Source organism: Xiphophorus couchianus, chromosome 14, assembly GCF_001444195.1.
Source record: "Xiphophorus couchianus chromosome 14, X_couchianus-1.0, whole genome shotgun sequence".
In the NCBI taxonomy this organism is placed as follows: domain Eukaryota; kingdom Metazoa; phylum Chordata; class Actinopteri; order Cyprinodontiformes; family Poeciliidae; genus Xiphophorus; species Xiphophorus couchianus.
In genome coordinates, this window is record NC_040241.1 from 6,284,284 (window position 1) to 6,307,870 (window position 23,587).

Below are 23,587 nucleotides of genomic sequence, written 5' to 3' on the forward strand. Positions count from 1 at the left end.
TTACATTTTCCTCAACTAAACATTTCTGAAACAGTATCAAAGCTTCAAGAATTTCAAGTGTTTTCTGTTTTTAGAAATTGTTAAAAGCTTCAGCTGTGAACAGTGCTGGAATATTAGGATTATGCTGGATTTTGCATGCAATATGATGGTGAAATTGTTATTTTTTTATTTGGAAGAAGAGCTTATAACATAAAAAAAGTGTCAAAATCTAAGGAGATTCTAAGAGCATCATCACTTTAATATAGTAAGCTTTCTAAAAGCGCAACTACTTCCTATGAATGTTGCTGAACGAGATCAGACAAACCACTATGATTTTTTTTTTTGTTTGTACTGTTTTGCATGTGTGCTGTGACCTATTTATTGAACTGTGCACGGTCTTAAGCAGCGTCCTGTTGTGAGTAAAAGACGTCTGCTGGCTTGAAAACAGTACGTTGACCTATTAAAAAAAAAGAAAAAGCATTTTCATTCTTCACATACTGTAATAGCAATGCTGGTCACATGTTCTTTTTGTTGTTGTTGTTCTTTGTCTTTTCTTTTCAAAACATATGTCAGACAGGAATTGATCAGCATTTTGGTCAGGATGTTTCATTCGCTTATTTATTTTTACATTTATGAGTCAAAAAGTATTTTCCTCCATTGTTAAACTGAAAAGTGACACGTGCAAATATGAAAAGTACGTCACTCAAAAACCACTTTTCTAAATTCTCTTGACATCACCAGTAAAATCTGTGGATTTCCTATTTTCATGCGTTTCATCTTTTCTGACCACACGTTTGAATCTGAGTCGTGATGTTTTGCAGATGCGCTCAGATTTGAAGAAGTTTGGTAAATACATAACTATTCACCAAATTGTCCTTTTTGCCATGACTGTACTTAGAGCCATACTATTTTGACTTAGAAATTCTCCTTCTTCAGGTATTGTTTACAGCAGTCCAAATACTAAATTAAAAAACAAACTTGTAAACATCTTTATACCAGTAAAAAAAAAAAAAAAAAATTAAAATTGACTAACAGGGGAAACATTAAGAAACATACAGAGTTTATGAAATTTGAAGTGAAGTGATGTCAGTTAAGGTTATTTGGTAATAACTCAAAAGAGAACAAGGAACTAGATGCTCTTGCAACAGCGTTAACTGCTGCTGACTTTCCCTTATATCTATTGTGAAGTATTAGGGAGATGGATGCATTTTTTTACATGGTTTACAAATGAAAATCTGAAATGTGTGGAAAGCTTTTGTATTTGGTATTGGATGTAAATTCAGAAACTAGGTCATGCTGTTTTCTTGAGGGGGTTTTTTTTGGCTCAGAGTTTTTACCATAGCAACCATCCAAAAAAAAGAAAAGAGTTCAAACCTCCTAACTGCTCCACCATTAACTTTCAACACTTTCTATTTGAAACTGGCACATTTATAGAGATACAGAGACAGAGAGATGTTTTTGTCTGCTTAAACTTTCTCAGACCATTGCTGGATGCAACTGTCCCTCTTACATCTTACAGAAGCAATAGTTTTATTTTGTTTTTATGCATAAATTGCATAAAACTTGTCATTATTTATTATACAATAATAATAATAATGACATGAAAGGTTCGTTGTTTTGCTATGAACTTCTAATGGCCCCACCGAGGATTCATGAACTTACCGCTGCCACAACACATCAGGCGATAATTACTAAAATATGAATTGGCTGCTATGAGTTTGTCTGTGATTAATTATTTTATAATACAATGCACATTATGATGTATTAATATACTGGCTCTTTCTGAATGAATGAATTTGGTATTGGATGAGTCAGTGCAAAATAATGCAATAAAAAGTGAAACTGAATGAGCCAAATTTCTGACTTAGCTTAAAGCTATTCACTATTTAAAAGCTCACGGTTGAGCAATAACAAAATTATATGTAGCCAATACTCACTTCTCTACTAATAAACTAGTATTTAGAGACATATAAATGGCACATTTACATAGAAGAAGTGCATAATATGTATGACTTTTATTATTACTTATAAGAACATGTTTACATAGAGGAACAGACACATCCGGTTTCCAGAACTAATCCATCTAACAAGATCCCAGCGTTTTAGCAGAAAAGAAAGAGATTCACTGATCAGGCCATGGAAGATATTGACATAATTGATAAATTCTTCTTCTTTTTTGTCGAGTCATATAGCTGCAGGAAATATGTGGTCTTGCAGACTTTGTAGACAAGAGAACCGAAAACAGAATGTCATGATTTTCTACTGATAACAGCACATGATGCAATATAGGGCAAGTAATGGAGGAGTCCTTATTGTATCCCAATCATCTCATCTGTTGTGTCTGTAGCTTGTGTGACATTTTACACCGCAGCTAAAACTAGATGGTGTCATCAAACCATGCCAGGCCATTAACTCTTCAAGCCAGTGTATCCATGGCAATCTCTTAAAACTCTGTCCACACTTAGTGCTCTTTACACACGCCCTGGTTTATGCTGACTTTGTTTATTTTCATATTAGCGGTGGCTAACAGCTGTTTCATATTATCTCCTGCTCACATCTCTTCAACCACAGCACAACCTTTAGATGTGTTGCCGTACGAATACCGCAGATGGTAAAAATAGCAGGTGACGTCGCCAAAGCGCTTTACGCTATGTCCAGTCATTGCTGATGGTGGGAAACTGAAGCCACAGCTGCCCTGAGCTACTGCTAACAGAAGCAAGGCTGCCATGCAATCAGAGAAATGGTTGAAGTGTCTTGCCCAAGGATACGGCAATTGAGGCAGACAAAGCTGGGGCTTGGGACCTGCAACCCATCCGTTACAGGTTGAACTATGACCTGAACCACCAGAGCCCAACAAAAAACATTAATGTGTTTTATTAGGATTTTATGTAACAGAGCCAACACAAAATACTCTGTCATGATATATGTTGTGATGGAGAATCAAAATGCAGAAAATGCAGGCAGCTTGAAGACGAAGAATGTTAAATGACCAAAAATGGTGAAAAGAACCTATAGAAAAAAACCTAGAGGGAACACAAGGAGCCAGAGCAGGACAAAAACAGGAATCCAGGAGCAAAACAGGAAATCAACAGGGAGATAACCAGGTTTAGTGTGATAAACAGTATTAGACAGGAGGATCCAGCAAGGAGTAACTGAGAAGGAGTAACTGAACAATGAACAGATGGCTGATTAGAAATGAGATGCAGGTTTGAAGGGAGAGAGATTCAAGGGACTAAGAAATCAATCTAAAACTTAAGAATAACTAGACCTCAGAAGAAAAACAAAGTATAGCTAAACATTAAAAATAAGCACAGTAAACCAATCACTAAGGAAGAATTGAATTCAAATAAAACATAAAAAAGATTTGTCTGATAAAAAGGAAACCGAGGAGTACAGAACAAACAAACGTCAAAACAACTCAGGATCCTAACAGACAAAGAATAAATGATTTTAAAATCTTAAACGCATAATCAGAAATAAATTGGAAATAGAGATACTTCTAATAAAAAAGTAATAAATGAGTAATAAATGTAGGTTTCTTTGGAAAATCGTCAGCTGGTAAGGTGCACGTCTGAACTGGTAGCCCCCGGAAGCAAAATTATTCCTGCTTTATTTGTCACGAACAAGCATGACTGATGAGGTGGGATATCATAAATCGTCTTTTTCTTCATTTTTTGCGTGTCAGATGCATTTCTAAGCTTTATCACTCAATCAACGCTTGAAATGAGTCGGGTTTCTGAGGCCACTTGGTGAATGTGACTCATGTTTCCTGTGAGGTTGCTCCATTTTCACATCCATGCCAACGAGTTCGCCACAGGTCTGACAGCAGCTCTGAGCCTCAGCGGAGTTTAACCTCGAGGCGCGAGCAAAACGAACATTTCACTTGGGTTGAGAAACGGAGGGAAGAGCGATGCATCACAGCGATTACAGGAAGGATGATTGAAGAAACAATTCTTGTGCAATGTTCTGTTTGTGTTGCAGAACATCGTGTATTAATCGGACTCTTACAAATGTAGATGCGTCAACACACGGTACGTTGTGTACAAAAAATCCAGAAAGTCACCCAAAAACAAATCTTGACACAGATGTATCAGTATTATTACTAATGTGTTTAAATCAATAAAGCATGTAGCTTTTCTTCCTTTTTTTCCCCTTTAAAAAATATATTAGATCAACTCAAGTGTTTGAAGAATATACAACACAAAAGTTATGATGTTCAAATTACAATAATAAATACACACAATAAGGTGTCGGGACGATAGTTTAATATCAAAATGTTTTTCTTTTTAAATAATCAAAGCAATTTCACTCTTGTGTACACAATTCGATTAAAAAAAATATACATACAAAGTTTGAATCTACTGCTCTGTTACCGCTATTTCACATGAAGTCCTATTTCTAATGCATAAAAAAGTTCAGTGCAGCATTAATGTTTATAACAAGATTTAAATACATTATAACTTACCGGTACGTTGTTTCAGGCACAGTAATATTTCCCAGTTTTAACAAAAAACAATGAATCTCAAAACCAGAAGGCTTAATTTTTTTTTTTAAAAGCTACTTTCCTCTTTGTAGTATCTATAAAACAGCTCAAGTGCTATTCTAACTGTTCGACCGTGGCAAGAGTTTTGAGCGCTGGTTCGTTAGCTTCCTTGCCCGCCAGGCTGCTGCTTCTCTCCTTGCCCTTTCCTTTGAAAGGCTTCCCGATTTTGGTCGACAGCGAGTACAGGACGGCGCTCTCGTCCGGCGAAGAGCCGCTGCGGCCGCTGCGGGCGATGGTGGACGTGGTCCTGCTCTCCGAGTTGGTGGCCTCGAAGAGCCGGCCCATGAAGCTGAGCCCGGCCTGGCGGATGTGGGAGCTGCCGGCGAACACGTAGAGGATGGGGTTCACCGCGCTGCTGAAGTAGGCGAAGGCTGTGACGTTGGGCCGAGCGCTGGGAGAGCAGGGCTTCCCCAGGTTATCGTTCTTCAGCAAACAAGCCACCTGAGGAAGTGAGAAGAGAGACATTTCACAAATAATCCGTAACAGGAGGATGTGGATTTGTTTTTTTAAAGTGTGTTTCTACGAAGACGTTTGGCTCTTCGTCCTCAGCTACAGTACTTCGGAAAGTGTTTCTTCCATATTTAGGAAATTGTTCATAAACAATTCCAGTTGATGGTTCTGCAATGCCAATCAGCAGATGGCATTAAAAATGACCTACATAGCAATTCCAAGAAGAATATCCTGGGCATAGTTAAAGGCTCACATACTTCAACCAAAGTGCCAAAATCATCTGTCACTGACATAGACGCAAAGCGGAAATTACGTCATTGTGTTTGATGGGAGGCATCCTCCACTCGACAGAACTCTGGGCCAATTGCTGTGTTATTGGGCAGAATATCATCATTGGTCATCGTTGTGATGACGACCCAAGGGGGGAGTGCTGAACAGGGCTGAGTGGCCAGTTTCAATGTGTCTAAGGCGCAACATCACATTTCTTTTGTTTTGGATGTACACAACATTTTCAGAACAACTGTAGGTAACAGTTACTTGATTGTTCAATAGAATGGCACAATGTCCCTGGAAAGTACATCACAATTAATTGAATTTGTTTGATGCTGCACTCTTCGAAAGGTTCACTGCTCACTTCACAAAAAGTCACAAACGAGCTTTGAACGCACTTGTGCCCGTCGTACAGTTTGACGCGTCAACTGATCTAAATGCATTCAAAAACCAAAAATAAACAGCGATAAACGTCATACGACGCTTTCAGATACTACTACCAACAATTGCATTAGCAGAATCACCTCAATGATGTTGACGACGTGATAGGGAAGCCAGAAAATGGCAAAGGTGACGATGATCAGCAGGATGAGACGACTGCCTTGTCCTCGGCGCTGGAACTTGGCACTTTGCAGTCTGCATATGACGGAGGAGTAGCAGGTGCTGATGAGCGAGAAGGGAACCAAGCAGCCCATGACGGTCTCAAACAGGTACTGGAAGACCGGGTGACACATGCTCCCCCAGTGGTATGGCATGCAAATGCTTATGCTGCTGTTTCTTATATGCATCTTTATAATACTGTAGAAAAGACACAAGAAGAGAGAATGAGGCAGAGATGAAATCACTGTCCACACGATAAAAGCCAGACTTCATGGAACTTAATGTCGTTAAATATTTCCAGTGTTACCAGGCTACAATGCAAAATGCATTCATGCGCCATCAAGCAAAGCCATTGATGGTAGTTTTAAAGTCACTGTCGGTTTGCTTGCAATAAAAAAAAAAGGCAACAGATGAAAATGGCTAAATTCAGCAAGTTGAGCCAACGTCAGGAAAAACCCTTAGAAAGTTTTCAAAAAAAGTCAGACATTAGAAAAAAAAATGAAGACAAGCAACAGACCTTGAGTAAATAAAAAGTTTGCCATTTCTTTCTGTTTGTTGTGTTGGGTGTAATGGATCCTTCGCTTTCCATTACAGGCATCAGGCATAATTCCATCTTTATCTTCAAATACAGTGGGAGTGTAGAAGAAAGGTGTCTGGATAGCGTATATATGGGCTATGCATAAAGTATCAATTAAACACTGGATGCAACATTCAGTTGCTGATTATATTCTTGTGCCATTGCTGATAAAATCTATAATCGGTGATTGTTTCACAAAGGGTAGACTTCAATTTTTTTGTGAAGTCAAAACTCTACAGTCAAAGGTCTATGACAAGTTTTCAAAAATATTTCATGAAGCATTAAAATCTTTCTAAACTTAATATATAAACTTAATCACTGGCAGATGATTGATAAAGCGACAAAGACATGCTGCTAAAAATTAGCCTGCCTTACCTCTTTAAGACTTAAGATTTGTTGAACAAAGTGATGTGAACAAAGGTAATCAGAGGTCGTTGGTGATGCAACAAGTTGAGACCATTAAAAATGTTTACGTTTTAGCCAATAAAACAAAGCTAATTGAAAAGTTCATCCAAGCTTGTCAAAGTACAATGAAATCTGCAGGTTTGTTTGATTCATAAAATAACTGTATGAAACTAAATAGTTTTCATTCATAGAAAACATTTAATTCAAACAAGATCGTAACTCCACAACAGAAGACCAATGATCATGCGTTGTTGACTCAGGGCTGATTGGAAGACAAATGTGGGTCAAATTATGCAATATTTTTTCTTTTGTTTATGTTTGAATATTGCATAATTTTGAGTCATCTCAGACCAATAATTACTGTTCTGACAACCAATGTCATTGTCACTGTTTTCTTTTCTGTTATTTGAAGTTGTAAAAAGGCTTTTTTTTTTTTAATTCAATATGTATAAAATTTATCGTACTATATTTTGACCATTGGTCTTTGCTGACGAACTCCAAGTCTTTGAGGTTGGCATCGTCCTAATGTTTAGCTCCCTCGACATTTTCTTCAGATTGACGTTACGATTCTGGCTTTGCCTCTCCAAAAATATTAACAATACCGTCAGTCAGAAGAAAACATGGCGGTAAAATGAAAATACTAAGCATAAATCTCCTAAGGTGTGACAATTTTAATTTCTACTGTACATAAAATCTTAGTTCTTTGCTGTAGCTCAATACAATTCACTATGTCCCATTAAGTTCTATGTATACACTGGACTGGTTAAAGTTCACATATGGAGTGAGTGAACCTGCCCAATGAACGTGAATGAACAAAATGAAGGTGGATAAAAGGCCTAAACTTGAAAAAAATTCTAGAGAGATGTCCCTTTACCCCTTCAAAGAAACCATGCATGATAAAAAAAAAAAAGAAATCAACTGGCTTGATTGCTTTTTGTCAAAATGCAACCAATGGCTTTTTATCAATCCTTGGAGACCATGTCTCCTTGGAGACCATGTCTCCAAGGGTTTCCAAAATCCAAAACCCTCTGTTGGGTTGCCAATTGGTTTCTAAACCTTCTTTAGGGGTTCCTAAAGTAGGTTTCTAAAAGCCCCTTTTCTAAAACCTTGTTTCTAAAACAGGGTTTAGTCTAACGGTAGTTAGTCTCTAGGGTTGCCCAAGAGACTAGTTTAGTGGCCTTCTGACGGCCACTAAACTCGTCTCTAGAGCACAGGTCTCAAACTAGAGTCCTCGAGGGCCGCTGTCCTGCAGTTTTTAGAAGTACCACAGGTACAAAACACTGGAATGAAATAACTTAATGACCTCCTCCTTGTGTAGATCGGTTCTCCAGAGCCTTAATGACCTAATTATTCTATTCAGGTGTGGTGCAGCAGAGGCACATCTAAAAGTTGCAGGACAGCGGCACGTGAGGACTGGAGTTCGATACCCCTGCTCTAGAGACTAAACTAGTCTCTAGGTTTTAGAGACTAAACTACTTGGAAGTCAGTTTAGTCTCTAAACCCCTTTTTGAAATGGGTTTTAGAGACTAAAAAGTGGTTCAAACATTTTGAAACATTTCCAAGGGTTTTTCCATTGCGTCACAATCAGAAAGACCTCGTTGTACTGAAACCTTTGTCCGTGTTGGTCTTACCTGCGATAGAACGGCATTGGTAGTGACAGGAGGAAAGCCAACACCCAGACCCCAAACAGGAGGAGGAGCAGGGAGCGCTTGGTCCTCATTCTCTGAGACATGAAGGGCCTCGTGACGGCCAGCCAGCGGTCCATGCTCATGAGACAGATCAGGTAGATGGACACGTACATGTTCACGCTCGACAGGTAATGCACCAGCTTGCACGCCGCCGAGCCAAACTCCCAGCCCCGTCCTGCCACCAGGAACCGAATGAACAGCGGGGCGCTGAGCAGCACGAAGCCGTCGGCCACGGCCAGGTTCAGCACCAACAAGCACGTCACCGAGCGCTTCTTCACCCGGCAGAGCACCGACCAGACGACGAACATGTTGCCAGGGAAACCCAGCAGGAACGCCAGGATCAGGATGGCGGTGCCAATGCGAGCCGAGACGTTGTTGGGAGAAGGCGAGAAGGGCACGGCGGTAGTGGTGTTCATACTGGACCCCAAAGAAAAATTCATCTTAAGAATGTGGATTTGGCTTCAGCTAGCATGAAACTGCCAAACCTGTCAGAAAGGGAGGATAGGGAGGAGACACGGTATGCTGTTTATCCTCACTACAAAAACACAGAATCTTAGAGTGTTTTTTTTTTGGTCTGCTTTCTAGTGCATATATCTTGAAATAAAACTTACAGGAAATTTTTTAGTAAGATATAGGAGCTTGTAAAAATTTAATAATGGCGCAATATTGATTAGAAAAACGTGCCACTTCCACTGACAGATAATTTCACTTATAACATGGGGAATATGTTTTGTTTAAGTGAAAATAATCTGCCAGTGGAGTCAAACATATTGATCTTTTTTTAAAATCAATATTTAGCTTCTATGTCTTGCTTAAAAGTTACCTGTAAGTCAGTTTTGTCTTATTTAAGTGTATTATGATATGTGGTCTAGAAAATAAACTAAAACTATTTGGTAAGAGTTTTGTGGTGCGGTAAATGTTGAAACAGTTGAGGAATGAGCTTTTCAATCTATTCAGGAACATTCACTTTGCTTTTAAGGCATTGGAATGAATGAATTTAAGAAAAATAAAAAAGAAATAATGACCAGCCCACCACCAAAACATCACAAGTTGTTCAAAAAGTAAAATAAAATGAAAATAAAATAAAATAAAAATAACAGACATGGTAAAGCTTTCATTTAAAAAAACTCTATATTATATGTTGAATGAATAACAATATCAAACCTGCACAGCCCAAGACTGAAAATGCATATTGATGAAACAAGGCAATATCAATCAAATAATTTTCTGCATTTCAATCGAAAGGTCAAAGCATCAACAGTATGAAACTCACCTGAAAGTGATCTCTTCAATTCAATTCACCGCCATAACTCCGCTGCATTTCCTCGTATTCTCCAACTGGCATGAACTTTGTTGCTCTCCTCTGACTACCGTTTCTGTGACGAGCAAAAAAACCGAGCGCGTTGCGAAATGTTGGTCACGTGACGTGAGGGGAAAACCATTGAGTACAGGAAGCCAAGAGAAAACCTCCCTGGATCTCAAGGTTAGTCCTTGCTCTTCCTTCCTCCTCTTTTCATTTTGCTCTGACAGTCTGGAAGAAAAACTTGATATCCTGCAGCGTCAACACCAGAATGTTGGCACGCGACAGAAGTAGGTCTGTGTCAAGCAGTGTGTGTAAGGAGGCAAAAAGTCCAATCATAATTAATTAATAAATAAATACTGGTCTGGTTGAAGCTACTTCACCCCCATAATTTCATTCTATAAAAGTAAAAGAATGCTTCAAAATGCCTAAAAACCATCAGCGTCCTTTGTTTATGGTAGAACGGCAATGAATAGGTTGAAATTTCATCATTTGGGGCAGAAAATAAGATACATGAGGGAGGTGGATATTCCAGTAAACTGACTCTTGTTCGCACACGAGTTCGGATCACGGAGCATTGTTTTTTTTTTTTTTTTTTTGCTGTTGCAACAGCCTTTTCTTTTCTTTTCTTTTTCCCCCTTTTTTTTTACGGCACCTTCTTCTTTCCACATCTGTGTCAAGCCGGTGGACAGGATGTATTCAGTTTCATAAGCATCGGCGATGTGTCAATTGTGTCATGATCTACTTTTCTGCCAGAAACTGGCTCAGTTGTTTGTTTTTTTTTAAAGACTTTCAACCTGAATTTTTTAGACAACAGGTCAAATGCATATACGTGCTTAACTCAGCTTTCCTTCCTAGAAAATAATTCTTCCTACTACCGAATTAGAGTAGCTACTCAGATCGTCTCGGTTCAACTTACATGGCATTAGTCCTCAAACAGAAGTGTTGAATAAAAATATTGTGTGTGATGTCAAACTGTTTGGGTCTTAACTGCTTCTTAATTTATTTATTTTTTGAAAGGCGATAGAGAACATCCTACCTGCTAGAACCAACTTCTTGTCAAACTGGGCCGAGAGTGAAGAGGATTTCTGTTAAAGTTCGACAATGATTGTCGCAGTCCATACAAACACTGTTTACACCCCCTTTACATTGTCCTAACTTTTGGTTTAGCTTTCTGTCTCTCTCTTTTTTCTTTTTTTTTTACAAAAATGAAATAGTTATTAAAGCTAAACCGCCAAACTACAGTCGCTCTGGCCCCATTGTACCTTAATGCTAGCTACGTTAGCTACGTTAGCATTAAGGAAAGTGCCGCCTCGAAAATGGGCGGGAATTGTCGTTATCGGATGCAGGCAAACCTGCGTGTGTGACTTCATTTACTTTACAACACAGCGTTGGATAACATCAAACTGGTGTTACTGTTCACCGGTAATTAAATTCCAGTGGTCCAATTGGTAAATAGAATATGGAGCGAGTTGTAGGCCACGTAAAATTCAGCAGAGAAGCACTCAGGCCAGGTTACAGAAAGTGAGGTGAAACTGGGCCAAGAGGTTCAGCGACGGCAAAACCAGTTTGAACCGAGGCTGGCCAGGGCCTTGAAACAGTAAACGTCCTGCCACAGACCATTGGCTATGTATGTGTGTGTTCCTGTTGATTTCTTTACTCTATGTCTTTTTAGCTACCCCAAAATCAGAAAAGAAACACTGAATGTTTAAATATTTGAAGCCAGCAGTAACTGGTTCACAATAGGAAAAAAAAAAGAAAAAAGAATAAAAATCAATCAAATAAAATGAGGAATATTTGTTTTGCTGACAGAGAGCTACTATGAACAGATATGTTATGTTCATGTTTTGCTGTAAGTGGCTAAAATCGTAGGGTCGTCATTCACTCTACCAAAGCCTCCCATACAACCAGATAATCACTTAATTCAAAACTGACAGCGGTCTAAATGGTTTTAAAATATCACCAGAAAAACAAGTACCATTGTCAAACCATCATCATTACTCATTAACTCATCTATGTTAAGAAGTTCCGTGTTTGGACTGACCTACTGAGAAATGTGCGACATCCTCACATTAAAAAGCTGCAGGCTACCATATATGGAGACGGGTCCCAGCGAAGAGCACCGCTTCAAGGTTTTTGTGTACACAAGTGAGGGTTTAAACACAAATAATGCCAAAAATGTTAAACTGTTTGTGTTCTGCTTCCACTTCTCACAGAGCCTAACATACTACTCCATCTATCTATCTCGCTAGCTAGCTCTGTTGATAGCTAGCTATCTTGTTAGATCTCAAGATATCTTGATATCAGCTAGCTAGACAGTCAATTATCTTGATATCTAGCTAGATTGCTCACAAGGAAATAAGGAAACAAAAAAGATTGCCAAAGGAGATTTCTGGCTTTGGCTCAACTACATTGCAAAAATACTTTGGAACATGAAGGATACAGGTGTATTGCAACAGACACACACACACACACACACAGGCAGACAAAAAAAAAACATGTTCTCGAGATCAGTTTCAGGGAAATGTTTCTCGAGATGAAAATCCATGACTCAGTACAGTTTTTCAGTCACTTTGGTGCATTTCTGACATCTCTGTGAGCATTTTCACTGTTCATTTCTTTAAGCAATTACCGTAGCCGATGACCTGAAAACACCACGACACTTGCTGATCATTCCTAAAAGGCAAATATTCAGGTCAATGAAAGTGTGAGCGTCGTCAAAATGAGAAGTCCTGACGCCAATGTTTGTAAGCAAGAAAGACTTTTTCACAGTTTCACGGTGATATGTATCTCTGTTGGTGTATTCAGTGCAGTAGAATCAGATCTTGTGTGATACTGCCTGTAAATAATCAAGACAGAGCCATACACCACTAGCACAGCTGTTTGAGATACGGTTACTGTAAGCTGCAGATTGTTTCCACTTAAATTAATACCAGGGACTAAGTATATATGCTTCACATTTTTATTGCATATAATTTTTTGGTATTTTAATTTGTTCACAACATTGTGCAAAAGCAAAGTACAATCACATGTACAACAAACACTTTGGCAAAACCTGTAGTGCATAGCTATAAATCAGTGAAACCTGTGAGAATTTGAAAGACATTTTCTAGAAAAAAAAAAAAACGACAAAGAAATCAATTAAATTCACAGATATTCGTTAGTGGCACATTTTTGTTTGCAATGCCTAGAAAAATAAAAGGACTGCTAGTTGTTTAGGGAACGATTCTTCATTCAGAAGTGTAGTTTATGTTGACTGACATTCTATAAGCAAATGATGATGTTACAAAGCAGAAGGTTATTGAACGGAGTTTTGATGATGACGGGGGGGGAAAACAGTACAAAATTCAACATATCTAGTTGTGAGTACTGTATTCTGTACAATCGTGCAGAAGACTTTGAAAAAAAAATTATGAGGATGCATAATAGCAGGAATGTTGCTTTGTCTAGCTGTATTGTATACCTCTGTGCCATACAGACGCAAATTCAAACTCACCTCTTGTTACAAGCTTTTGGAAATAAAAAACACATTTCCCTTCTATAAACCTCTACTTTGGATGTGGTATATGAAGAAAAAACAAATTACTTACCATTCTTGAGCGTAGTAGGCGAGGAGACAATTTAGTCTTGTGTTTTATTTTTTGCCGTTCAAGACTGATTGTTTTTTTCCTCCCTCAAATTGCCAGAAAACAATTAGATGTAAAAAAAAAAAAAGAAGAAGAAAGAAATAGAGGTTCAGCAGGTGGAAAACTGTGACATCTAGTGGCATGTCTAGTGAAACTAAACACTGTAGTCCTGGTGGGGGAAAAATCATGATGGGAACAGCAATGTAGTGCAAACACGAGAAGGACGCTAAAGTGATGCCAGTACTCTCTTTCAATGTTTTGATATGATGAAGCACACAATATTTTGGTTTTGGACAAAGGTAGAATTATTTGTTGAGCTCTAAAAATTCACATCTATTTCAATGACGCCTTAAAAATACTATTATGCAAAGATAATAAAAGACGGTGTCCCAGGGAAAAGACATCAGCAAGCAAATTAATAGCAGGCAATGTATTTAAAAGCATGTAGAAACGTAGCTAATATTCAGAATGTACAAAGTTAGAGGACTTGAACTAGACTTCTGAGAAGTCTTAAGCATCCATCTCATTTTGTCTGATATTCCAAGGTTCATATGGGTGTTGGGCCCGTTTCCAATTGTTTCTATATGTATGTAGCATCACCATTATAACAGGTTTTTTTTCTGCCAATGTATCCAAGAGTACCTCTTCGGCGATCCGCTGAATCTTACTTGATGATGTAGACTCTCAAGTCTTTGTAAAATCTGTTTTTTAACATTTGGACGGAAGAAAGATTTAAAGACCGGAGAGGGGATTCACTTCTATTTTTCCGTTGTTAATTTGATGTTAGAGTTTGAGTTTGTGGACGAGTCTCTGTCCTTGTCTTGCAGCACGACTTCCGCGTCTTTGTCCTTGTCCCGGCTGTTCTGGCTGTTCAATCGGCTCTTCCTGGTGTAGTCCATGCCCGTGGCCTCAAACAAGCGAGCCATGAATGCCAGGCCCTCCCGTCTGATGTAAGATTTTCCTGCGAAGAAGTAGAGCACCGGGTTGGCACAGCTGCTGATGAAGGCGACGGTGGAGGTAACGGCACGGAATTTCTTCCATATTTTCTCCAACCTTGTAAGACAAGACATAAACAGACGAGTGAGAGTTGGGAAAGAAGCATGAATTATTAAAAACTGAGAGCCAGACGTATATATGGCACTTGTTACTCTCCGTATTTTTGTCAAAAAATCTGAATATTTTTAATGGCTCAATACCCTGAACCATAGGACTGGAGTTTCAGTTCGTGAGAGCCGTTCTTTAAGCCAATCAGTTTCTGTCTCTGTCCTCAGTCCATTCATTGGTACCAAAAAGTGTTAATATAACCTTGGAGGACGATAGCTCAGTGCTCGTTTGAGTTGTTTTTTCCTTTTTATTCTAAGATGAGTGCATTTGCGGACGGGGGATCACTTACAATATTCTTTTTGGTGAACATTCTGGAAACAAAGCCGATGCAACCTGAGGAGTATTAAAAATGACACGATTATTAATCTGCTGATTGAACGTATTCAAAAATGAACTCCCATATCATGCTCAGAAGAAACGTGACGTACTTGCACCATGTTGATGATGTGGTAGGGTAACCAAAACAGGCAGAAGGTCACCACAATGGCCAGAATGAGCTTTTCGCTGCGGATCCGGCGGCCGAATTTAGTCTGCCGGATTCGTCTGAGGATGCAAATGTAACTGACCAAAATGATTCCGTAGGGTACCAGGAAGCCCAAAACATTCTCCAGCATGTACTGCAGAACTGCCTGGGGTACAGGGGGCAAAAGAAGGGAGGAATTAAATAAAGTTCATATGTGTCCACAGAGCTAAAAAGAAAGAAGGGATTGTCCAAACTTACATCTGGGTCTTTGTCGTGGAATGAATCACAAACCGTTCTATTCTCTTTATTACGCCTCGCATCTCGATAGATCAGCGCAGGAATTGAGGCAACCATGACGAACAGCCACATGACCGCCAGCACTCGTGTGATTGTCCTCTTGCCGGTGATCACGCTGATGCGCTGGGGCCACACTATCGACACCAACCTGTAAATGCTCATCAGCATGATCAGGTAGATGGAGGCGTACATGTTGGCCAAGCAGAGGTAGAACAGAACCTTGCACATCACAGTCCCCATTTTCCAGTTCATAAAAGCCAGGTAGGCGATGAAGAACGGGGTCAGAGCCATCAGGGAGCCGTCCGCAAGGGCTAGGTTGAGGATGAGAAGGGTCGTGACGGATTGCTTTCGGGCCCGCGCCAGGATGCTCCAGATGACGAAGAGGTTTCCGGGGAATCCCAACAGAAACACGATGGAGAGGATGAGAGTGCCCGTCACTGTGGAAGCTGGAGTACTTACAATACTCTCATCGACGGCACAGCTGCTGTTACTGTGGGGCATCTGCATTGCCTGGTAAAGAGGAAGCGTCGGAGAGTAATTTGTATTAAGGGTTGTTGCGTTTATTCCTTTCCCATAAAAAAAGAACCACAAATTAGCAACCACAAGCGCAGGAAGGTTCTTTTGTTCCCTAGCGCCGTTCTAAAACAAACACCTTTTCAAGATTGCCTGACAGAAGAACAGGACCTCAATGTTTTTCCTGGTGTGGTTGTGAGATTCACAGGTATGAACTGCTTGCGCTGGCGCGTATTTAGAGCAGCACAAGTGTGACGGGTTTTAACCGGGACACCTAATTCCTGAACAACGAGACCAGACATGAGCAGAGCGCACCGCTCAGCAACAGCTGCTTTCGGGACTGGAGTCATGATTTACAGCAAGGTTTTTATTTGCATGCCTGATGGGGCAAAACCTTCTGAATCATTTAAACTCTGAAGCAACACTTCAACTCAACAGTTCACAGGAAGAAGAGAGAGAAAAAAAAAAGCAATACCGCGGAATATGACAATATCTCATCGTGCAAAAATGGAAAAAGAGCACCTCGGCGTAATTTTGAGGTCTTCTAATAATGTTCTGTGGAACTGCTCAGGCTGATTTTCCTACTTTCATGCTGTTGAGTTGCAGAGGCCACTACACTGCATTCTGGTGAGAATAAAGTAGCTAAACGATTAGCTTGTTTACAAACTGCAACGGTAAAATCAGTAACAGTGTCTTGCAAGCGTATTCATACACTTTGAACTTTCCATATTTTCTCACATTAAAACCACAAACATGAATATGTTTCACTGGAATTGTTTGTGAGAGGCCAACACAAAGTGGTATACAGTTGCAAAGCGGAAAGAAAGTTATACATGATTCTGAAGATGTTATACAAATAAGAAACTGAAACCTGCAGTGTGAAAGTCAGTACTGTGTTGAACCACCTTTTGCTTCAAATTCCGGCTTCAAGTCTTTTAGTTTTTATCTTGTTTGCACGACTAGTGACTGAAATTTTTGTTCATTCTTTTTCGCAAAACAGCTCCGGCTCAGTCAGATTAGATGAAGAGCGTATGTAAGCAGCAGTTTTCAAATCTTGCCACAGGTTCTCAATTAGGTTAAAGTCTGGACTTTGACTGGACCATTCTTACACGTGAATGACGTTTTGTTTTAAACAGACTCAAAGCGATTTTCTTCCATGATTGCCCTGTACTTGGCTCCATTCATCTTCCCATCAGCACCGACCGTCTTGGTTTTTGCTCTTCCAGTGCATGACTAATAGTTTTCCCGTGAACAGATTCCTCCACCTGAGCTGTGGATCTCTGCACCTGGTCCCGAGTCAGAGGCAGGTCCCGAGCCAGGAGCCAGTCCCGAGCCAGGGGCCAGTCCCGACTCAGAGGCCAGCCCCGACTCAGAGGCCGGACAGGACTCAGAGGCCGGTCCCGAGTCAGAGGCCGGACCCGAGTCAGGGGCCGGTCCCGAGCCAGGGGCCGGACCGGACTCAGAGGCCGGTCCTGAGTCAGAGGCCGGACAGGACTCAGAGGCCGGTCCCAAGTCAGAGGCAGGTCCCGAGCCAGGAGCCGGTCCCGAGCCAGGGGCCGGACCCGAGTCAGGGGCCGGTCCCGAGCCAGGGGCCGGACCGGACTCAGAGGCCGGTCCCGAGTCAGAGGCAGGTCCCGAGCCAGGAGCCGGTCCCGAGTCAGAGGCCGGACAGGACTCAGAGACCTGTCCCGAGTCAGAGGCAGGTCCCGAGCCAGGGGCCAGTCCCGAGTCAGAGGCCGGACAGGACTCAGAGGCCGGTCCCGACTCAGAGGCCGGTCCCGACTCAGAGGCCGGTCCCGAGTCAGAGGCCGGTCCCGAGTCAGAGGCAGGTCCCGAGCCAGGAGCCGGTCCCGAGTCAGAGGCCGGACAGGACTCAGAGGCCGGTCCCAAGTCAGAGGCAGGTCCCGAGCCAGGAGCCGGTCCCGAGCCAGGGGCCAGTCCCGACTCCGAGGACAGGACTCAGAGGCCGGTCCCGACTCAGAGGCCGGCCCCGACTCAGAGGCCGGTCCCGACTCAGAGGCCGGTCCCGAGTCAGAGGCCGGTCCCGAGTCAGAGGCCGGTCCCGAGTCAGAAGCCGGTCCCGACTCAGAGGCCGGTCCCGAGTCAGAGGCAGGGCGAGGCTCAACATTTGGTCTATTTTTAAAAACGTCTTCACTCTCTTCTGAATCTTCTCCACAGCAGACAGCCTGTTCAATCCACTTCCACACCTTTCTAATATAAGTTTTCTTAAAATGAATTTTCCTTGGACGTGCCAGGGTTCTTCTGAAACTTTCGGTGAGTTTGTAAATGACTAGCGGGTTTTCACTTTTTATCATCTTAAACAATAATTCTTGAACTACGTCATCATTGCCGCTGAGAAGTTGAAATATGTCTTGGCCGAGTTTTGTCTCCATCTCCTCAAAAAATACAAAATCTATGTCCTTTACTGCTTCCCAAAGTTTTGGAGCAAGCTTTTTGTGGACAGGGTCGGTGTCCTTCATTTTATAAGCACCATAGCTGGATCTGTAACTAGATATGTAAATCAGTCTCCAAAAATTCTTTCCACCATATTTTTTCTTTGAGCTTCAGTTCCCCGTTTAAATCCCATCTCATTTGCGTCCTTCAAAAACTGTTCCGGATCCATGTCTGCCTGAGTGTAAGCCTCACTCAGGCAATTTTCGTCACAATACAAATCCTCATTCGGAAAAAATGTCCTTCTGATCTTCATTTTCGTAGTCGTAAACATTTTCCTTTTAGGAACAGGATTCTCCAAGTGGCGTTTGAATTTTCTTACAATAAATACATGTCCTTCTGGGTAGTCGAGTAGGGCAATCAAATTAAGTCCTGAAGCATAGTGGAACGCGTCCCTCGCAATGCTTTGGAAAATTCTTTCGCTCAGTTCCTCTGCTACATCTGAAAGTACGTCCACGTTTATTTCCCCTGTTTTCCTCAGCAGTAAGGCCAAATGTTTTTTGTGTTGTTCAGAAAAGATTTCTCTGACGAGATGCATGGTGGGGCCGTCTGCCACTTTCTCTATTATTTTCCAAAGAAGTTCTCCAAGAAATTTCTTCTTCCTATAATCTGGGGTGGTTTGCCCAGGATGAACTCTGTTAGAACACGTCTTTCTGACTTTGCTCCAAAAGGAGACCTTGGGTCTCACATAAACGTCGCTTTCGTTGCTCATCTTTATTCCGTCAGCTAAAGTGTCCAAATGAATTTTATGTTGACTGACCGGAGACTCAACTGATCAGTTGGTGATGTCATGGACTATGACATCACAGAGGCATCCTTAGAAGGGCCCACTGACATCATTTGAAATCAGGCTGATGACATCATTGTCAGCAGCATGGCAACTGTTGCTGGGGTACTAATAGCTCACAGTGAGCATGCGCTATGAAAATAAATTATCTGTGGGCACTAAATACATTATTCCCGCAAGTCTGAACTGGAAGTGACCTGCGCAGCTTCGCCAGAACAGGTTGGGCCAGGGAACCACTGGTCCCTCCACTTTACCGCCCTACACATTTTTATTAGTGTGAATGCTGTAGGCATTCATTCACACTATTGAGTTCCACTTTCCTGGTTGCTCCGTAAATTTCGCCACGCTTCTTCTCCTGCATACTTTGTGCTATTTTCACCATTCAACTTTTATACTACTCAGCTTGCTCTCCTAATGCCGGCTGTATCTCTTGACTCCTCCCTTCCTCATTTCCTTAGTGTAAAGCCCAGCGCAGACTACACGATCTTAGAGCTGTCCGCCGATTGTCGGCCCATTTCCAAAACCTGAGAGACCACACATTAGCCGACAGAAATCCTAGGTATAACGGTTCGATCGGGTTCGGTCCTGCCGTGTGGTGTCCAACAATGGGCACAAAATAATGGCTACAAGTTCAATGAACTAATTTTAAAACCGGGCATTAATCAATGCTTTACTACAATCTACCTGCAATGCATGTGGCTAGTGTCATTCCTGACTGAATGAAAATCATTAGAACCTATTTAGTCACGTTAAGGAAGAACAGCTGAAAAGTTACCGGGTTTATCAACTGCGGTAGCAATTTCGCTCATAAAAAATCGCATCATTTTCAGTGTAAAAAGGTCTTCAAACAATATTATCGTTTATCGCAATAATTTTTGAGACAATTAATCGTTCAGCAAACAAAGGCCTAAATCCACAGAGCGGCTGGATTTGTAGCAGCCGTCAAGCGACTTCTGAAAGCACCTAAAGAAAAGGGGCTTGAACACTTTTTTTACACCACACTTTTCAGTTGTTTTTTTTTTTTGTAAATAACATTTTGAATCTTGCATATTTTTCCCTCCACTTCACACCTGTACACCACTTTGCGTCGGCCTTTCACATAAAATTCCAATGAAATATATTCATGTTTGTGGTTGCATTGTGTAGAGGGTGTGAATACTTTTGGAAGCTGTATGCCTCAGTAAGTTTCCATTTTCCCCATGTGACTGAAATCAGATGTTCAAGCATGTAAAGCAAATGGAAACTGCAGGAGCAGTGAAAGCTGCCATAAGAGCTGATAAAACGTTTGGCTTAAAAATGAATAGTTATTTAATGAGAGCGCTTTAGATTGGTTAGGCTCTGCTTCATATAAAACAGGAATAACCTGTTAGTGCAGCCTAAGAGCCTAAGAGCCAAAAAGCTTCTTTCCAACTTAATTAGTTAGATTATCTTTATATTTATTGTTCTCAAGGAACCAGACTCACTGGCAGCATTAATATTAGTCATAATATTATGACTTTATTCTCGTAATACAACCACTTTATTCTTATTCTCATTTATTTAGGGACGTCATGCATATGCATGGAGTCTTTTTGACAAAGTGCAGGAAAAAAATAACATGTAGAACAGAACAGAAGAATAATCCTTCATCGGTCCGTCAGCGGGAAAGTTCAGGTGTTCCGGCAGCAAAGTGATGGAATCATGCAGGTTTGTACAAAAAGTAAATAAAAACAAAAAATATAAGAATTAAAAAGAAAAAAAAAAACCTACAAATTTGCAGCATTCGGTAGAAAACGACCATACTCAGGAAAAAAAACCGTGCAGCTGATTAGGAAAATGGAACATGTTATATTTGTAAAATTCAACTGGAGAAAAAGTCAATTTAAAGGTGGGAAAAAAACAAACAAACTTTGGTTCATTCTCAGCACTCGATCTGGTGCCACATCTGGACTTGACAATATTTGCCAACTCTGCCTGGCAGAAGTTCTTCAAATCAATCAGATCTCCCAGCGCTCTGCAGGTGAGCGTGCAGATTTGATTATTATTTTTTAATTAAACATAGTTGTGGCCAATACTATAGTAATTCCAGAACACTTTTTTGTCTTTTTTTTAACAACTCATCCAGTGATCCTTTTAGTGACGTGGATGTCCAGCTGCTTGGTCTCACTTCTTTTTTTTCTAAGCTAAATCTTCTAAAACTCAAACTTAAGGTTTTAGGCCAACACTGGTAAAAAATTATTAACAACTCAAAACGATCTGAAGAAAAGTAACTCAAACGCATGATTTTTTTTCTCTTTAGGATAAAGTCATTCTCTCTCCCTGCAAAAGTTCCTGCAGCTTTTGCTTTCTGTATCGTTCCCATCACTCACAAAACTCTTCCGGAACTTTCTTTTTCTGCCAGTTCCAACCAAGATCCCGTTCAACCGGCTTCGTCGATTTTCTGATTAATCACCATTATTATTATTATTATTATTATTATTATTATTATTATTATTATTATTATTATTATTATTATTATTATCACAGATGATCATGGGAGCAAATCACTGTACTGTTGGTTCTAAAGACAGACGAGTGCATTTCAAGTGTACTCAAGAGACGCAAATGCACCCGAGAGAGATTTATTGCAATGAATTTTCCAACAGGTCCCTGCAGGATGAACGCGTTTGGATTCCTCTTTGTTAAAGTAAAGTCTCAAGTGACGAGTGACAACAGAAAGTCTGTTGAGCGAGACGTGGCTCAGTTATCCGTCCCGCTTCTATTCCTGTCAGCACTACAGCACACTTTCTATAGGGCTCGTCGTTTCCCCGCCATCAGTTGCACAAGCAAATCGTTGCGACCCGAGTGACTCAGGAGGTGCGTTTGTGTGCACCGTGACACAGAGACGCGCCTTCAGAGTGGCGGCTGCTGCACCTATGGAGGAAAATCTGCACTGACCCGACAAGCTGCACCTCGCGTGGAAAACACAGCGATGCGGATGTAGCTGGACAGGATTTGTTTGGATTTCTTTTTTTCTTTCTTTTTTTTTTTTTTTTTTTAAAGTTCTTCATAAAGCATCAAATACCAAATTGTTGCGCAATCCAAAAAAAAAAAAAAAAAAAACTAACTTGGACATTTCTTTGGAAAAATCACAGCATTCATAGTTCACGCCTGAGGTTCTTATCACGCGTGGAAAAACTCTTGGAAAAACAGACGTGTACTCACCGAGTGAGAGGACCCCATGAGCACAGGTGAAGGCGCGACTGGTTCCCTTTCAGGTGGGAACACTTTTCCTCCTCTCCTTTTTACCTTTCCTTTTGCCCACGCTTTCCAACCCACCCACGTCCTCCCCGTGCTTTTCTCCCCGTGTCTCACGCCAGAGGTTTGCCCGTCTTGCTCCGACACGTTTTTACCAGAGGATGGGTGTGTCCCCGGCCTGCTCCTGTCTGCAGTCTGCTAATGTTCATTCTTCTGTGACAACATATTTTCCCAGTTGCCTGTTTGAAGCCGTGATTTAACAGTTAACTGAAATTCCTCCTGCCAATTGTTTACAGCTCTCGGTTCCTTAAATAGGGTTCAAGTCAAGTCTATATGTAACATATTTTAGCGACAAGGTAGTTCAAACTGTTACATCAGAATATTTATCTTACTATTTATTTTGCCCCTCGCCGTTTAATTTATTTGACTGGTCTGGTTTGTAGCAAATATCCGCTAGGTGTTTTCCAGCGCTATCAAAGACCCGATTTAGATTTTTTCCTCTTAAAATAATTTAGACCAGGATAAGAAAACAGCTGAACTATGTCCTCAGTAATAATAATCGAAACAAGTGAAACAAAACAATAATGTCAGGAACAAACCAAAGTTAACCAACCTACACCAAACAATAACCAGGTTAGCCCAGCACTTTAACTAAGAGAAATAAAACAAACCAAATGAGATTTACAGCTTTATAAGTAAAACCGGTCCCTCGTGACTCCTTCTAAAGAAACCTTTAAATATCAAAAGAAACGATTAAGATGATTTTTTAAAAAACGTTCCCAAGGAGACAATTTAAAAACAGCATTTGGCTTCCTCGGCCAGGATCAGTGTTAAGTCATCATGAAACCTGATATTCTCACCATTCCACCGGTTCCTACATCTTAGGTTTATTTGTGGCAGCATCAGGGTGACCATATTTTGATTTCCAAAAAAAGAGGACCCTTCATACTCTGTCTACTTAAACTGGGGTATGTAAGTTTAATCATAAAAAATAAATCAATAAAATGCTCATTCTACATATTTGTTCGGTATGAGACAGATGATCTGTGAACAGATCGAGCTCCTTCACCTCCTCAGTTATTATTGCCGTCTGCAGAAGCAATCAGAGCCAGGAGGCGGGTCTCGGTGCTGTCAATCAACTTTGTGTACAGGCTACTAGCGTTGCTAATGGCAGAGAAACAACTCAGAGAAACTTCTTATCTGCCGTCATGGGTGGCTACGCTAAGTAACCATAGCATTCATTTCGGAGAGAAGCTGCAGCGAGTGAGAGGGTGTGAGCAGCACCTACACAAGCATGACTGAGAGGGCTAAGACCCTC

The 23,587-nt window shown here is 40.8% G+C and overlaps 2 protein-coding genes across 2 annotated transcripts; both read right to left on the reverse strand.

Annotated features, from left to right (window-relative positions):
- Window positions 1-4,222: 4,222 nt before the first annotated feature.
- On the reverse strand, window positions 4,223-10,153 carry ltb4r (leukotriene B4 receptor). The gene is made up of 4 exons (XM_028037965.1): window positions 9,786-10,153; window positions 8,456-8,997; window positions 5,767-6,040; window positions 4,223-4,963 (listed from the first exon to the last, which is right to left on the reverse strand). Exons 2-4 carry the CDS (start codon window positions 8,950-8,952, stop codon window positions 4,577-4,579), a joined length of 1,158 nt encoding a protein of 385 aa, XP_027893766.1. The 5' UTR covers window positions 8,953-8,997; window positions 9,786-10,153; the 3' UTR covers window positions 4,223-4,576.
- Window positions 10,154-12,760: 2,607 nt separating this feature from the next.
- On the reverse strand, window positions 12,761-22,405 carry LOC114157158 (leukotriene B4 receptor 1-like). The gene is made up of 5 exons (XM_028037995.1): window positions 22,237-22,405; window positions 15,264-15,812; window positions 14,971-15,171; window positions 14,832-14,875; window positions 12,761-14,491 (listed from the first exon to the last, which is right to left on the reverse strand). The coding sequence occupies exons 1-5, from the start codon at window positions 22,252-22,254 to the stop codon at window positions 14,197-14,199; spliced, it is 1,107 nt and encodes a 368-aa protein (XP_027893796.1). The 5' UTR covers window positions 22,255-22,405; the 3' UTR covers window positions 12,761-14,196.
- Between the last annotated feature and the right edge of the window lie 1,182 nt (window positions 22,406-23,587).

Coding starts and splice junctions, on each gene's coding strand:
- LOC114157158 (XM_028037995.1), bottom strand. Junction 15,172..15,263: donor TCCACGACAAAGACCCAGAT/GTAAGTTTGGAC, acceptor CCTGTACCCCAG/GCAGTTCTGCAGTACATGCT. Junction 14,876..14,970: donor ACATCATCAACATGGTGCAA/GTACGTCACGTT, acceptor AATACTCCTCAG/GTTGCATCGGCTTTGTTTCC.
- ltb4r (XM_028037965.1), bottom strand. CDS start 8,952: ATGAATTTTTCTTTGGGGTCCAGTATGAACACCACTACCGCCGTGCCC. Junction 6,041..8,455: donor CCAATGCCGTTCTATCGCAG/GTAAGACCAACA, acceptor TCTTTTCTACAG/TATTATAAAGATGCATATAA. Junction 4,964..5,766: donor ACGTCGTCAACATCATTGAG/GTGATTCTGCTA, acceptor TCACTTCCTCAG/GTGGCTTGTTTGCTGAAGAA.